The sequence below is a fragment of the Electrona antarctica genome (genome assembly GCF_951216825.1).
Source record: "Electrona antarctica genome assembly, chromosome: 6".
Classification (NCBI taxonomy): domain Eukaryota; kingdom Metazoa; phylum Chordata; class Actinopteri; order Myctophiformes; family Myctophidae; genus Electrona; species Electrona antarctica.
The window spans coordinates 9,207,978-9,225,281 of record NC_136811.1 but is presented as its reverse complement, the minus strand read 5'-3'; the positions used below and the strand labels follow the sequence as shown (position 1 = coordinate 9,225,281).

The 17,304-nt window shown below is 44.6% G+C and overlaps 2 protein-coding genes across 8 annotated transcripts in view; one reads left to right on the top strand and one right to left on the bottom strand.

Moving 5' to 3' along the window:
* The window catches only part of LOC306925600 (PHD finger protein 20-like protein 1), a 54,548-nt gene that overhangs the window by 12,943 nt on the left and 24,301 nt on the right, over positions 1–17,304 (bottom strand). For all 7 annotated transcript variants that reach the window (XM_079504528.1, XM_079504527.1, XM_079504531.1 and 4 more), the window contains 7 exons: positions 15,750–16,028; positions 14,750–14,803; positions 14,150–14,242; positions 13,147–13,329; positions 8,715–8,902; positions 6,131–6,230; positions 2,263–2,458 (listed from right to left, as the gene is read on the bottom strand). In XM_079504528.1, the coding sequence (XP_079360654.1) occupies positions 2,263–2,458; positions 6,131–6,230; positions 8,715–8,902; positions 13,147–13,329; positions 14,150–14,242; positions 14,750–14,803; positions 15,750–16,028 (1,093 nt within the window). The remainder of the gene's footprint in view (positions 1–2,262; positions 2,459–6,130; positions 6,231–8,714; positions 8,903–13,146; positions 13,330–14,149; positions 14,243–14,749; positions 14,804–15,749; positions 16,029–17,304) is intronic.
* Positions 2,981–4,954, top strand: LOC306924340 (E3 ubiquitin-protein ligase TRIM35-like; the record flags this gene model as incomplete). Its single annotated transcript, XM_079502832.1, has 3 exons — positions 2,981–3,099; positions 3,462–4,606; positions 4,910–4,954. The coding sequence occupies exons 2-3, from the start codon at positions 3,527–3,529 to the stop codon at positions 4,952–4,954; spliced, it is 1,125 nt and encodes a 374-aa protein (XP_079358958.1). The 5' UTR covers positions 2,981–3,099; positions 3,462–3,526.

The window sequence follows — 17,304 nt, the reverse complement described above, 5'->3', positions numbered from 1 at the left end:
GGCGATTCTTAACACCCTGAACGCCCAGGACGAAGTTATTTGTCCTTTCTATTAGTAACGCCCGACGCTCAGGACGAAGTATTGTCCAAAAGACGAAGTTTATTGATACGGGAACGGATCGCATGGCTGTATAGCCCAGACGCGCCTGCTGGGCAATCCTCGGTGACGCGCAAGAGTGAGACGCCATCGAAAAACTCCCTCCCCTGTTTAGCTGATGAATCGATCGACTCTAGAGTGGTGTGGCTATTGTTAGCTGCTACACACACATCAACCACTTCCGCCGGTCCGTCCGGAAAAGGGGTCCGTGTTTAAAAATCGACTGGGCGCATGAATGTAATGGATTAAATAACCCTGGCCGCTTAAAGTGTTAACTGTAACCCTAAAGCCGAAAATAGCAGATCTACCTTTGAGATATTTTTGGTTTGTACCCAAATATAAAAATAAGGCAACCCGTTGTCATCGCGATGCCTTGTGAGCTTGCAGATTCGACCATTTTTGACTTTGATGCCAATAAAGTATTGAATGCAAGAGCCTTGCATGTAACAGTATTTTGATATTGCGTGTTTTAACATGTCTTACTGTACGATGTCAATCTTCAAAGTGAGAGTGCATGTATGTGCACGCACGCATTTTGGGCGGGAACCCCTGTTGGTGTTTTAACTAAGCATTACGTTATACTTTAGCTATTGAAAAATAGCAGATCTACAAGCTCATAGCACGCCACCGAGTGGCGCGCTATGAGCTTGTAGGTCTGCTATTTTTGAAAAATCGTGAAAATGCGGCACAAATCTTTGAATATATATTCTTTCAGAGCGAACGTTTGTTTTTATTTCGACGTCAGGCCTAAATGGGTTAACCCATTTTGGGGGCGGGAACCCCTTTTGGTGTAAGCATCATGTTATGCTTTAGCTCAGCGCTACTCAACCCGCGGCCCGCGGGCCGCATGCGGCCCGACCAACAGATCTGTGCGGCCCGTCATGATAATGCCAATACAAAGATTTTTGCATGTAGAAAAAATATTTCTAGCGTTTCTAACCACAAGAGGGCGATCATGTGTAAGCTATTGAGCTGTTCTACTCTACCTGACAAAAAGTGGGCGAGTTGTCTTCATTCATGTCGATCTACAAGTCCACAAGTAGTGTATCCACAACGCGTTGATAATTTGTAGATCGGCTCGCGTTCGGCACGCAGCGCCGTCATACGAGGAAGTGAGTGCACAACAAGTCACAGGGCGCGCAAACAAAACAGGCTGCATGTAAACAGGCTGCAGCAACATGGCGAAACGAAAACTAGCAGATGAGCACAGAGTGTTTCAGGAGAAGTGGGAAGAAGAGTTTGCATTCGTGGAAATAAACAACAAGCCAGTGTGTCTCCTTTGTCAGAGGCCAATTGCAGTCGCAAAACGTGACAATATTAAGCGTCACCATACCACACTTCACGGGGATTTCGGTGACGAATACCCACCAGGTACCAACATAAGAAAGGATAAAATACGCTCACTTATTGCAGCCTTACGTGGGCAACAAAACACGCTGAGAGTCAGCTGTAAAGAGAGTGACAGAATTACAGAGGCGTCATACAAAGTGGCGTGGAATGTGGCGAGAAGCAAAAGACCTTTCACTGAAGGAGAGCTCATTAAAACATGTTGGCTGGACGCGAGTGAGTCACTGTTTGCCGATTTTAAAAATAAGGATGCTATCATCAAAAAAAAAAAGCAGTTTTCTATGCATTTCAGGGGTACTGTGGGGTTTGAACCCCCAATGTTTTTATTGGCTGTGCCAAAAAAAAGCAGTTTTCTATGCATTTCAGGGGTACTGTGGGGTTTGAACCCCCAATTTTTTTATTGGCTGTGCCAAAAAAAAGCAGTTTTCTATGCATTTCAGGGGTACTGTGGGGTTAGAAACCCCAAAATTGTTTTGGCCGCGCCGCTTTGCGGCGCGTCCTGGTGTCGCCGCAGAATGAAATTTCTGGGAGATCCTGTAAGAAAGGAAAGCCACTTTCACCCCTGGGCTTGCGGCCCTTGGACTTCTGGCATTTTGCTGAGTGGCCCCTGGGCCATCCAAAGTTGAGTAGCCCTGCTTTAGCTATTGAAAAATAGCAGATCTACAAGCTCATAGCGCGCTACGAGCTTGTAGGTCTGCTATTTTTGAAAAAAATCGAAGAACCACCGACATAGAAACCCAGCTTTTTCAGAAAACTGTCAGGATGTAGAAGACATTTTTTTTAGAATCTGATCTCAGGCCTAAAATGGGTTCGACGTACTGCAGTATGTCCATCTTGAGGGTCAGGCCGTGCAGGACATGTCGGAGGCTGAACAGGTCGGCCAGCAGCTGGTGGGTGGAGACGATCCTCTGGCTGTTCTGCTTGGAGTAGTTCTCCGACAGGACGGACAGGCCGAACATGTGACCCTTCGCCAGCCAATCGCGGTCGTGGCGGTACTTGGCGCTGCACCTCTGGCCTGCGGGGGGGGGGGGGGGGGGGGGGGGACACAATGTGGACACGATAACATGATAAAAATATAGAGTAATATACATAACAATATAATTTATCAAATCTACGGTGACATGAGATTCATTTCCACGTCTCCGTTTGGTTCTTCACCCGTGGAATGAACGCCAAAATAAACCCAATCGAACGCAGAGCTGTCAAATAATATAATATATATAAAGTGGCACAAATTGTGAAAGTTTGTCAGAGTTCATCAACTTACTTATCCGACTATTCCGATTCTAAAAAAACGCCTTCTAAATAAATAAGAACATGAACTTTGAATCATTGTGTTATTGTGTTATTGTGTGTGTGTGTGTGTGTGTGTGTGTGTGTGTGTGTGTGTGTGTGTGTGTGTGTGTGTGTGTGTGTGTGTGTGTGTGTGTGAGAGTCATTCCTGTTATCAGAAGAATATGAATCAAAGTCCATTTCCTTCTATAGTCGTCTCAGCATTTTTCTCACACCGACATTCACTCGTCAGTCTGAGACTGCGACACGAAAAGCTATCCGAGACAAATATCGATCAATCAATAAATAAATAGAACAATTAATAGACGGACGGATCAACAACCTGGCAGACCGACACCGCTATCTGCTACAATCTCCACCGAGGTAAGAACAGAAGGATTATAAACAAGAATGACACTCGAGTCATAACTGGCCGTCTCCGTTGTGCATATTTTTCCCTTTATTTTATTTTACCCCCCAAAAACGTCTGTCACAACCTCCCGGACGTTGTTTTCGATCGTTTCAGAGGTTCTTTTGTTGGTTCAATCACTGTGTTTTGTTATGGCTTTCCTTTAGCTCCAGTTAGCTCAGAACATTAGCTTCTGCTGCCACTCTCGCTCCAACCGCTCTTCTCGCAGACATGTTGCGTTGTTCAGATTATGGGTTTTATCATGGGTAGGCTAACAACTATTTATAACTACTAATACTACTATTGATACTCATGTTATTGTTGTTGTTTTGTCTAGTATTCATCTGGTGTGACAACATCCCCAGGGAACATTCAAGATCAGGTGTGCGACCGGCAGACAAAATGGCTTCACGTTTTACTCGTCAGGAAGAGGAGCTGAGCTGTCCCGTGTGTCATGACATCTTTAAACATCCCGTCGGGCTGTCCTGTGGACACAGCTTCTGCAAAGGCTGTCTGCAGGATTGGTGGACGGCAAGACCAACAAAAGAATGTCCCGTTTGTCAGAGAAGATCCTCCAGGGACTTTCCTCCTTTAAACTTTGCACTGAAGAACATGTGCGAGAACCTCTTGGAGGAGAAAGGTCGGAGCTCCTCGTCGGTGAGCTCCGAGGACCTTTGCACCGCACACGGTGAGAAGCTCAAGCTTTTCTGTCTGTACCACCAACAGCCGGTGTGTCTCGTGTGTCGCGATTCAGAGAAACACGCCGGACACAAGTTCTTACCCGTGGACGAAGCATTCGGACGTTGCAAACAGAAGGTCCGGAAATCACTGAAGCCTTTAAAGAAGAAACTGAAGGTCTTTGATGACGCTAAAAAAGGTTACGACATAACAGAAAATCACATCAAGGTCCAGGCCAGGAACACAGAGACGCAGATTAAGGAACAGTTTGAGAATCTCCGTCGGTTCCTACAGGAGGAAGAGGAGGCCAGGTTGGCCACTCTGTGGGAGGAAGAGGCTCAGAAGAGTCAGGAGATGAAGGAGAGGATTGAGGCTCTGAGCAGAGAAACGGAAACCCTCTCCGATGCAATCCAAGCTGCCGAGGACCTGCTGAGAGCCGACGACCACGTCTCATTCCTGCAGAACTACAAGACCACCATGGAGGGAGTCCAGCTCACCCGGCAGGACCCACCGCCGCTCTCAGGAGGAGCGCTGATAGACCAGGCCAAACACCTGAAGAACCTGACCTTCAGAGTCTGGGACAAGATGAAGGACATCGTCTCCTACACTCCTGTCATCCTGGACCCCAACACTGCTAGTGCATATCTCATGGTGTCTGACGATCTGACCAGTGTGAGACATGTAGAAGAGGGACAGCAGCTTCCTGATAACCCAGAGAGGATTGACTGGTGTGTCATGGGTTCTGAGGGCTTTACCGCAGGGTCCCACAGCTGGGATGTTGAGGTTGGAGACAATGCAGACTGGGTAGTAGGTATGTGTGAGGAGTCTATCTGGAGGAATAGAGACACAGGGAGTGGACACTATTGGTCGATAGAGTTCTGTGAGGATCAATACACAGCAGCACACTTAACATGTTGGACGATGAGGACTGTTCTCTCAGTGAATCAGAAACTCCGGAGGATCAGAGTCCAGCTGGACTGGGACAGAGGACAGCTGTCCTTCTCCGATCCTGATTCTAACACACACCTACACACCTTCACATTCACCTTCACTGAGACACTGTTTCCACTCATTTTTACTGATGATTATGACGGTCCGTCTCTGAAGATGTTACCAGGGAAGATCTGCGTCACTCTGGAAAACCACAGTTAGAACGTCTGGGCTAGCGTCCGATAAGAAAAAACGTACAGAATATATTGATCTGGTAATCTGGTATTGATTAAGGGCTAGTATTTTATGTTAGGTTGTTAATTATTATTTTAAATCGGTTGCAGTGATTATTTAATTAATGTATTGTTTCAAATTACTTTGACAGACAGGAAAAATAATTCCTGATAAAATACTTTTTATTTTGTAGTGCAGGGGTCTTCAACATGGGGTCCGGGACCCTTAGGGGGTCCTCAGAGTTACTACAGGTGGGCCAGCAAAAATCTTTGTGTGATAGAAACTTAATTTTAGCACCTCCTATAACCAGCGTTGTGTGTCTGTGTGTACCACGGAATGTGACGATTGTATTGGCTGAGCACGGAATGTAATGCATGATGATGTATGATGAGCACACCTCACTTCACGCAAGTGTGATTTTTCAAATGTTAATTCAAATATTACAAAAATCACACCCGTGTGAAGTGAGGGGCGCCCTTATCATACATCATAATACATCATCTCATTCCGGCCAATTAGAACTTGCGTCCTCACCTTCGTCTTCAATGTTTGTGTTTATATATTATCGTGATGTGTTGTGCACTTGTAGATCAACAATTTTTGGTATTTTGTCAATTTTAATAAAAATCATTAAACGTGTTTTTATTTGTACATTTAATTTATTTGTCTTATCCGCCCTGCGCATTTTAGGATTACAAAGCCCAACAGGCAAACAGAAATACAAATTGCAATGTTCCAATGTTCAATGCAAAACACACGATTAAAGGAGCATTCAGTGATTTGGGTGATTTGGAAAACCACCCAGTCCGCCCGGCAACAAAATGTGCACATGCACGCCCTACAGTGGGGGGAAGTGCAACAGGCCAACAGCATGTGCACCAAGGCCCGCCCCCAGTCGATCATGATTGGAGGAAGGCCCCTCTCATCCTGATTGGATGAAGGCTTTGCCACCCGCCACCAAAACTGAAACTAGGGTTTTTTGACCCCAGGGGCTCACTGGGGACAGGGAGGAACTCCTTATATGGTCAGCACACTCTATAGTAGGGAGGATTATCCAGAAAAGTTATATTTGAATTAAGTAAAATCACTGAATATACCTTTAAATCGTTAATCACAATCATGTGTGTGACAATAATGAATGGTCAATTTAAAATGTGTCATTACCTGGAGGATCTCTGCAGATGTAACAGATGTACTGGTCTGGGATACTGTCTTCCAGGAGACCCATGCACGCACTGTGCTGCCAACACATGCACTCCTCACACTACAGCGCACGCACACACACACACACACACGCACACACACAGTTAGCATGAGACAGGTCAATAGTGTGTGTCAGTGTGTCAGGGTGTTGGGGAGGGGGGAGTAGTAGTCGCCTGGCTAGTTTTGGACTGAGACCATGCACTCCCTGTGTTTTTAGTGCTTTTTCCTTTCTCTTTTTTTTTTACATTGTTAAGTGAAGCCACTCAACACTGCCCTCTTGTGGGCATCTCACTGACAACTCTGAATGTAGATCCACTGAGAAAAGAACGGGAGCAGAAGTTTCTTTCTTGTTCTCTCCCTTACAATGTTCTCTTATCTTTAAAGAATATTTTTCCTCTCAGGGGGAAAAATATAGGGTTGTCACGATGACAACATTTAAGTTGACGATTAATGACTTAATTAATGACTCTTAATCGCAATTATCTGAGTGACAACTAATGGCCAGGTGACTAATGGTGACAGCCTTGGACACGTGGACGAGTGGTTTTCAACCAGTGGTCCGGGGACCACCCGTCTCAGAGGGTACAAAAGACTTTGTTACCCCTTTGAGTTTGTTACCGTTAAGTAACTTGAAGAATAACCATAAAAACTGCATGAAAGAATATTGTGATATTGTGTATCGTGATACTGCTTGAAAAAAGATCTTATTCGTGATACTATATTTTTTCCATATCGCCCACCCCTAGGCCTTGACTATATTTCTTCCATATCGCCCACGCCTAGGCCTTGACTATATTTTTGAGTGGTGTAAACCATTCCTACAACTGGCTTTTGTGTGCAGAAAAAAATGACCATGGTTGCTATGTTCAAAATAATTTCTGACGTAATTAAATCACACCCGGGTGAACTGGATGACCGTAGCAACCGTGGTCATTTTCTCTGCGCAGAAATAGCCAGTTGTGAAATCACATCCAGGTGTGATTTCATTACGTCAGATCAGAGCTGATCAGGCTATATAATACCTTACCTTATTTCATTACGTCAGACATTACGTCAGACCACAGCTGATCATGCTATATAAAACCTTACACCACTCAGTTCACACAGGTGTGATTTTTTCCATATCGCCCACGCCTAGGCCTTGACTATATTTATTCCATATCGCCCACGCCTAGGCCTTGACTATATTTCTTCCATATCGCCCACGCCTAGGCCTTGACTATATTTTTTCCATATCGCCCACCCCTAGGCCTTGACTATATTTTTTCCATATCGCCCACACCTAGGCCTTGACTATATTTCTTCCATATCGCCCACCCCTAGGCCTTGACTATATTTCTTCCATATCGCCCACGCCTACCACGGACCCGGATCATATGGAGCCGTTCTCCTTCGTCCACCTGGCACACGCAGGCAGGGCTTGACATTAACCCATTTTGGGCGGGAACCCCTTTTGGTGTTAGCATTATGTTATAATAATAATATTGAAAAATAGCAGATCTACAAGCTCGTAGCGCGCCACCGAGTGGCGCGCTACGAGCTTGTAGGTCTGCTATTTTTGAAAAATCGAAGAACCACTGACATAGAAACATAGCTTTTTCAGAAAACTGTCAGGATGTAGAAGACATTTTTAGAATCTGATCTCAGGTCAAAATGGGTTAACGCTTGTCCTGTTGTCCTGTACAAGTAATAAATGCCTCTTTGTCTGTTGTTGACAAGTAACTCTCGGTCTCACCTTTTCTGTGGCGCTCCTATAGCAGCCTACAGTATTGTGTGGCATTATTGTCTGGCTTTCCTAATAAATCACCATTCCAATATTGGAAATAGCCTATAGAATGTCTGTGATCTTACATTCTGTGATCTTACATTTCATGTATTTCAAATACACAACTGTAGATCGGTCCTATCCGCGCACAGGTTAGCAGACTGACCACGTCGGCATTTAAACTTCTAGCAATGCGTGTGTACTTTACCCTGGACCCAGAGTAACAAACATGCATTCATGAAAAACAACTTACAATTTGTCGATTTAAAATGTATTTGTGTGTGTGTGCTCGAGCTCCGGACAAGTGACTCTTGTGCCCCGGGCAAGTGATATGGGAAATGTACTTGTCCGAAGGACGACAAGTGCCTCAAAAAGTTGTTTTAACTAAGCATTATGTTATACTTTAGCTATTGAAAAATAGCAGATCTGCAAGCTCATAGCGCGCCACCGAGTGGCGCGCTACGAGCTTGTAGGTCTGCTATTTTTGAAAAATCGTGAAAACGTGCCTGAAATCTTTGAATATATATTCTTTCAGAGCGAGTTTGTAACTCAAATATTTGCTACTGAGAGGGTCCCTGGAACAACATATTTTCAGATGGGGGTCGGCGGCCAATGTCATATATATTTGGGGTTCCTTGACATGAATATGTTTGAGAACAACTGACATAGAAAAATGGGTTTCTAATAAAACTGTCAGGATTTAGAAGACTAAAAATTTCGACGTTAGGCCTAAATGGGTTAAACTGTCCTAATGGTGACAGGCCTGGTATAGAGACCGACCTGGATCATGAAGCCGTTCTCCTCGTCCATCTGACACACGCAGCGCACGATCTCCTGACACGCCTCGCTGAGCTCGTCCTCCTGCAGCGGCACGTCCTCCTCCTCCAGGTCCAGCTCCAGCTCTTCCTCCGCGCTGTACGGCAAGGACTCCGTGGTGGAGTCCTCGGGGAAATCTCCCTCAGACAGATCTATACCATAAAATAAAAAAAAACGCACACATTATTAACCCATTTTGACCCTGGTAACGATTCTACAAAATGTCTTCTAAATCCTGACAGTTTTCTGAAAAAAACCCATGTTTCTATGTCAGTCGTTCTCAAACATTTTCATGTCAAAGACACCCAAGATTATATGTAATTGGCCGCAGACCCACCCCCCATCTGGAAATATGTTGTTCCAGGGATCTCCCAGTAGCAAAGATTTGCGTTAAAAACGTTCGCTCTGAAAGAATATATATTATTCAAAGATTTGCGGCACATTTTCACGATTTTTAAAAAATAGCAGACCTACAAGCTCGTAGCGCGGCACTTTGTGCCGCGCTATGAGCTTGTAGATCTGCTATTTTTCAATAGCTAAAAGTATAACATAATGCTTAACACCAAAAGGGGTTAAACAAGTCTTCTAACTGTCAGGTAAGGACTTTCTGTGGTGGAGTCCTCGGGGAAATCTCCCTCTGACAGATCTACCAAATAACCAGTAACAACTTCTAACGTGGAACAGTCAATCAAAAAATCAAAAAATAATAAAAGAAAACGTACAAAATCAAAATCTCTAAAGAGAGAAAAAACAGCAGTTGCGGAGCTGTAAAATGGTGCATTTATATAGCGCCTTTATCCAAGGCGCTTTACAGAGATTGTGCATTAATACATTCACCCATTCACACACACCGATGGCGGTGGTGGAAACCATGCAAGGCACCAACCAGCACATCAGGAGCAATTTAGGGGTTCAGTGGTCTTGCTCAAGGACACTTCGACACCAACTCTGGGGGGAGCACGGGTTCGAACTGGCAACCTTTGCGGTTACCATCCAGCCGCTCTACCCCTGAGCCACCGCCGCCTGAGCCACTGTCTTTTAAGGCGTTTTTTTATTCAATAAATACATTGGTGTGGTACGCTGCAGAGCGGGCAGCACAACGCATGCGTTTGGGGCGGTCAAGCCTTCATCAGCGTTGCATGCTACATTAGTGTCCCATTTATAGTAGTGACCCTAAGACGACGCCGTGACCTCAGACAACAAAGTGAAATCACGTTAACAATTGAGCAGTTGAGACGAATAACAGTCCAAGTCCATACTGTATAAATTATGGATAAGGGGTCAGGACAGCTATGCCTTTTTCGGGGAGGGATCGGAAATAAATTATGGTTTTTGACTGTTATTCGTCTCAACTGCTCAATTCATACACAGCAAAATTCACAATAATACACATCAGAGGCCTTGAATAAATATAAGCACATAATAGATTATTATTATTGAGAGTATCAGAGTACCAGACGTTTAGACAAACATATGAAATCACTTAAAGGGATAGTTCAGATTTTTTGAACTTAAGTTGTATGAAATACTTGACATTAATATAGTGGTTGCAACTGTATTAATTGATTGCCCGAGTCCCAGGGTGGGAGTTCTGCTCTGGTTTTGGTGAAATATCAAGTAGTTCCGGTCATTTTGTGGGGGGCACTGGGGGCCACGCAGTAAAAGTAAATTAATCCACAAAACTAACGTAATTTGTATTGTTGACCTATTTCTAAAATATTAGTGCAACTTTCGTTATTTTTTTACCCCTCTATCACACAGAACTATGTTTTTTGTGTCCATATCACTATGCCCAAAAAATAGTTCCATGTGATAGAGGGGTCAAAGTTGAACGAAAGTCGTGCTAATATTTTAGAAATAGGTCAACAATACAAATTACGTTCGTTTTGTGGATTCATTCAGTGCCCCCCACAAAATGACCAGAACTACTTAATATTGACCAAAACCAGAGCATAACTCCCACCATGGGACTCGGGCAATCAATTAATACAGTTGCAACCACTATATTAATGGCAAGTATTTCATACAACTTAAGTTCAAAAAATCTGAACTATCCCTTTAAGCAAAATACACTAAGATAATCAAGGTGTAAATGCATCACCAGACAGAACCAGAAGCCTCCCATCGATGTCCACCCAACCTCTTTCAAACGGTCAACATCCAAAAAAAAAACCCAAAACATTGAACATTATTGTCTGAATGCTGGCCGTCCCGAGTAAGCAGAAACTTTAAGCTTGGGGAGGAGGCCTGCCAAGCCTTTGCTCTCGCAGCCCCGACAAGCTGTGGAGCAGCATTCCCTTCTCTGTCTGGTCTTCTGAAACACAGGCTTTCAGGACTCGTTTTGTGTTATTCACAAGCGTTTAAATCCCCTGGTGGTTGAATTGAATTATTATGCTTAATTGTTTTACTACCATCCACTGTGACTGTCCGTTGTTTAGTATTATTTTGACCCGAGGCCGATTCCACAAATGCCTTCACACACTTTCAAGAATGTTTAAAACATTTTCAATATATATATATAGGGCCATTTTATAGTGTTGTCCTGTACAAAATCCATCTAATCCATTGACCTTGGAGCTGTAAATTCAGTTCATTGATAAAACCCTCAGCCACTGTGTGTCACTCAAAACCTTCATATGCTACGTGGTTGGACTGCTCCTTTAATATGTAAACCATCCCATTTTTTTGTCTTCATTTATTTACCCAGGGAAGTAGCTGAGCACAGGTGCTCATTTGCAGCAACGCCACCCCCCCCCCCACACACACACACACACACACACACACACACACACACACACACACACACACACACACACACACACACACACACACACACACACACACACACACACACACACACACACACACACACACACACACACACACACACACACACACACACACACACACACACACACACACACACACACACACACACACACACACACACAGAGGAGCTGGCCAGTACAACCACAGTCTTATACTGTTGGCCACTAAGCAGCTCCAGAGGGAGCAGTTGGGGGTTCAGTGCCTTGCTCAAGGGCACTTCAGCGGTGTTGGGTGAGTGATGACAATCACTTCCCCACCCAGATTTTTCCTGCCCGTCCGGGGAATCGAACCGCCAACCTTTCGGCAACAAGGGTGCTCCTCTAAATCTTGGGGCCACCGCTGCCAAAATGATTACTTGTGTATGGCGAGAATGTGACAAACAAATCATGGGAGGCTGGCAGTGGTTACATTAACTTTAAAGAAAACAGTCCACGCTGTTGTTACGGGTGAGGCAGATGTATTGTCCGTTCAACATGGACAATATATTTAAAATAAACAAATAATTGTGTTTCTATTCTGCGTGATTTTAACTTGAACACACACACACCGACCGACTAACGCAGCGTCCAATCGTAAACCGCCATGGACAGAGGCCTTTTGATGTTTTATATTGATTCAGTTTGAGGGAATCAAACCACTTCCGGTCTAGGAGACACACAGGAAGTGGTTGGTCCGTTCCCCCTCGTTGACTTGAATGGTGTTACAGTTGGAGGCCATCGATATTGTCCTTTTCTTTTTGCTGAGGTTTGCGTGATCTGCGCAAAAGGACAGTTAACCCATTTTGGGCGGGAACCTCTTTTGGTGTTTTAAACATTATGTTATAATTTAGCTATTGAAAAATAGCAGATCTACAAGCTCATAGCGCGCCACCGAGTGGCGCGCTACGAGCTTGTAGGTCTGCTATTTTTGAAAAATCGTGAAAATATTTATTTATTTATAGGATTTAGAAGGATTTTTTTAATTTTTTAGGTCAGGCCTAAATGAGTCAAATGATAAGGGACAATATCGGTGGCACCCAACTGTAGATAGAGGGTACGCGCATGCCATCATCATACCCGGAGGTTATGGCGGGAACGCCTACTGAGTGGGGAAAAAAAACGTTTCGGGCCTCGACAGCCCCAATACATCCAAACAGAAAAGTCCTATCTGATTGCATTAAACGATGTTAAACGACATTAAACTCACTTTGCCACTCGATTTCCCAATCACTTTATACATGCGCACACGCTCTATGGTCAGGTGTGCAAATTTTCAACGTGTGCCACCGCCATGCGGAGAAGTACGAGATGGGCTTCATACAAGGACTATTAAAGGAGGGCAGGAAGGTGGACTCCATGTTGCTCCCTGGAAGGAAAGAAACATGCGCAGTTGAGACCAAGGCAGCTGAACGGCGGAAGTGTTGGCTGCATATAGCCCATTGTTGCGCATGTTTCTTTCCTTTCCAGGGAGCAACATGGAGTCCACCGTACGGTCTTCGCTTCCTAACCTTATTTAATTAACCTCGGTTTCATACAGGAAGTGTGGTTGGTTGGTTGGTTGGTTGGGGGAGGGGTGTTACGTTACGTACTCTCTCCACTGAGGTCCACCTGCAGGATGGCGCGGGGACAGACGAGGTGCTTGGAGGACGACGAGGAGGAGGAGGGGGCCGGCAGGGAGACGGCGGTGTTGCCGCCGCCATGTTGACGATGATGCACAGAGGAAGAAGAATGCTCCAGGAGCGACAGTGACAGGCCGTCGTAGTTATGGTAACCTGGGTTGGAACAGGCACGCGCGCACACACACACACACACACACACACACACACACACACACACACACACACACACACACACACACACAGTTAGATAACAGTTTATCTTACCTATCCACTTTGTGTCTCATGGCACATAGGGCCTCTTTGGCAGTGTACGCAGGGTAAATGAAATAACACATTTCATGTATGTACACTGTGAATGTACAGTAGCGAACGCCCCTTAACCCATTTAGGCCGAAATTAAAAAGAAAATCTTCTAAATTCTGACAGTTTTCCGAAATACCTATTGTTTCTGTATCAGTGGTGCTCAATATTTCATGTCAAGGACCCCAAAAATTATATGTAATTGGCCTCCGACCCCCCCATCTCAAAATATGTTGTTCCAGGGACCCCCCAGAAGCAAATATTTGAGTTAAAAACGTTCGTTCTCAAAAACATATATATTCCAAATTTGCGCCACAATTTCACGATTTAAAAAAAATAGCAGACCTACAAGCTCGTAGCGCGCCACTCGGTGGCGCGCTATGAGCTTGTAGATCTGCTATTTTTCAATAGCTAAGGTATAACAATGCTTAAAACACCAAAAAGGGTTCCCGCCCAAAATGGGTAAAACTACGAACATAGCGAGCGAGCCTCCTAACATGCATACAGTCCAGCTGACCAACACGAGTATTTTTATCGAGTATCGTTCCAGGGACCAGAACATGCATGTTGGAACATTCACTGCGCGTTATCGTTGTCAGGTCCGTCTATGAGCCTTTTGACATGACGTAGAAGCGGTAAATTATGGGTAATGTAGTTGTAAACGTTTATTTACAGTGCTGCTTTGACTTTTTCTTCTTTTTCTTCTTCTTCTGTTTCAACTTGAACGGGTCTCTGTCTCTCCGATCTCGTCTGTCCTTCTTCCTCCCTGTGGACAAACAGACAGACAGACTCCATTAGCAACCAGACAGACAGACTCCATTAGCAACCAGAAAAACAGACAGAAAAGACAGACAGACAGACAGACAGACAGACAGACAGACAGACAGACAGACAGACAGACAGACAGACAGACTCCATTAGCAACCAGACAGACAGACAGACAGACAGACTCCATTAGCAACCAGACAGACAGACAGACAGACAGGCAAGACACAGTCAAACTCACAGAGACAGATACACACAGGGCAGCACAGACACACACGCAGCACAGACACACACAGGGCAGCACAAACGGGCGGGCGGGCGGGCAGGCAGGCAGACAGGCAGGCAGGCAGGCAGGCAGGCAGGCAGGCAGGCAGACAGACAGACAGACAGACAGACAGACAGACAGACAGACAGACAGACAGACAGACAGACAGACAGACAGACAGACAGACAGACACACAGACAGACAGAGACAAAGACACAGATATACAGACGGACATATACAGACCTAAGCTCAGGTGCTTGGCGTCCATTTTCAGTCTCTTCTCCATCTTGATTAAACCTGGAGGTAGAAGGTCAGAGGTCACGCAGGTTTCATCCTTATCATAACCATGTGACTCGCAATAAGGACATCCATTAACTCAAATATGGTGAGTTTTAAATGTCAGAAAGACTGACCACCTGGCTGCATTTAAGTGCAGGATTCAACTCGTGGTTTACATTGCGATCGTCTCGAGTAATTGCGATTAGGCAAACTATTGCGTGATAGGAGGAAACAGCCACGCCAATGGGATTAAACAGCCGGTATCTGATGAATTGAAAATGGAGGACCCTGATGTAAACAAGTCTTAGTGCTTTTTTTTCCTCCTGGTTTTATCCTCGTGGCAGTTTTTGTATTGACCTGTACTTTCATTGAACTGTACCAGTTCTACAAACGGTTAACCCATTCAGGGCGGGAATCCCTTTTGGTGTTTTAAGCATTATGTTATGCTTTAGCTATTGAAAAATAGGAGATCTACAAGCTCATGAACGTGTAGGTCTGCTATTTTTTTGAAAAGAAATCGCGAAAATGTGGCACAAATCTTTGAATATATGTTCTTTCAGAGCGAACGTTTCTAACTCAAATCTTTGCTTCTGGGGGGGTCCTTGGAACTACATATTTTCAGATGGGGGTCGGCGGCTAAATACAGATAATTCTGGGGGTCCTTGACATGAAATAGTTTGAGAACCACTGACATTAGAAACATAGGGTTTTTTCAAAAAAACTGTCAGGATTTAGAAGACATTTGTAGAATGTTTTAAACATTATGTTATAATTTAGCTATTGAAAAATAGCAGATCTACAAGCTCATAACGCGTGGCGCGCTACGAGCTTGTAGGTCTGCTATTTTTGAAAAATCGTGAAAATATTTATTTCAGAAAACTGGGAGGATTTAGAAGATTTTTTTTAAATTTCGAGGTCAGGCCTTAAATGGGTTAATGCAATTTCAATGAATCAAAAACCCTACCTGGCTGTAGAGGGTTGCTAAGCAGGCCGGGGTGTGGATGTGGGTGTTGGTGGGGATGGGGGTGTGGGTGTGGGGGCTCCAGCCTCAGCTCCCTGGGGGGAGGAGGAGGGGGGGACAGCGCCAGGGAGCAGGGGTGGGGGGCGAGGGGGGGCAGGGAGGAGGAGCAGCACAGCTCGGCGCTGTTGTCCGAGCTCACGGACGTGGACGAGCGCTTCTTCTTCCCGCACGACCGGACCGTCGACCGCACGTCCTCCAGATGGAAGGCCTGGGGAGAGAGCGCTGTACACACACACAAACACACACAAGCGTTGAGCGCGCACACACACACACACACACACACACACACACACACACACACACACGACTCGATTTAGAGAAGTGGTTCTCAACAGTGATTCTCAACCTCAGAGATATTGTAATGTGGGGGCCCCAAATAACTGCCATAACTGTGCAGAACCGAGAGTGCTATACTTCTCCAGTACAGCAGTGCAGAACCGAGAGTGCTATACTTCTCCAGTACAGCAGTGCAGAACCGAGAGTGCTATACTTCTCCAGTACAGCAGTGCAGAACCGAGAGTGCTATACTTCTCCAGTACAGCAGTGCAGAACCGAGAGAGTGACACATTCTTTTGGATGTAAATTGTAAACTGCGCAGCTTTTTAGCTTTCTTTGATCGGATTTGCGGATCGGTGAATTTGGACGATTTTATTCGGCCATCGATCGATCAGAGCATCTCTATTGTATTGATATGAGATTATTATAAAAATCTAAATTTAAAAAACAAAACTTGGAAGAGTTTTTATCGTGATAGCGATAAATAGGAACTTAATTATTTTAATGGGATGGGACGAATATATTGTCCGTGCAGAACGAAGCTGATAATAATTACATATATTTGCGGAGTCCCAACGGCATGAAAAACAAAGAATGCGTTCTCTTTCCTGTCCCGTTTCACCTCAACCCTGAGCTTCTCGCTCTCTCTCTCCAGGACCTCACAACCACAAGTCCCTGACTGTAACAATATCACTGTATTTAAACTCCTTCAGTGCCACCTGGTGGACACCAGGTTTGGTCCTGGGTGCCACTGTTCCCATTATAAATAAAATAAAGAAAATGTAATTCTATTGTGCATGGCATGTGCATGGCATCACCTGCACACCAGATTAGAGGAATTTTCTAAATATGAAATTAAAAATAATAATAATAATATAAAAAAAAAAAAAAAGGAAAACTCGTCTTCCCAATCAGAGCATGATTAGATTCATCTCGTCTTCTCGTCCCTGGCACTTGGGATACTTCACCCTTTTTGCAAAAAAATATATGTTAATGACGTTCAGAAGATTTAGAACACTTTGCTGGGGGTCTGTGTGTGTGTAATATGTGGTTTTAGATCTTTTCGATTTTGGCAGTGTCCATGATGTCCCAGACACTGGTCTCACTTCCTTCCTGGACTACAATTCCCATAATACTTTGGTGCACTGCTCCTCCTTGTGGATAGTGGGAGGGCTGTCTTACTGAGACAACGATGTAGTCCAGGAAGTAAGTGAGAGCAGTG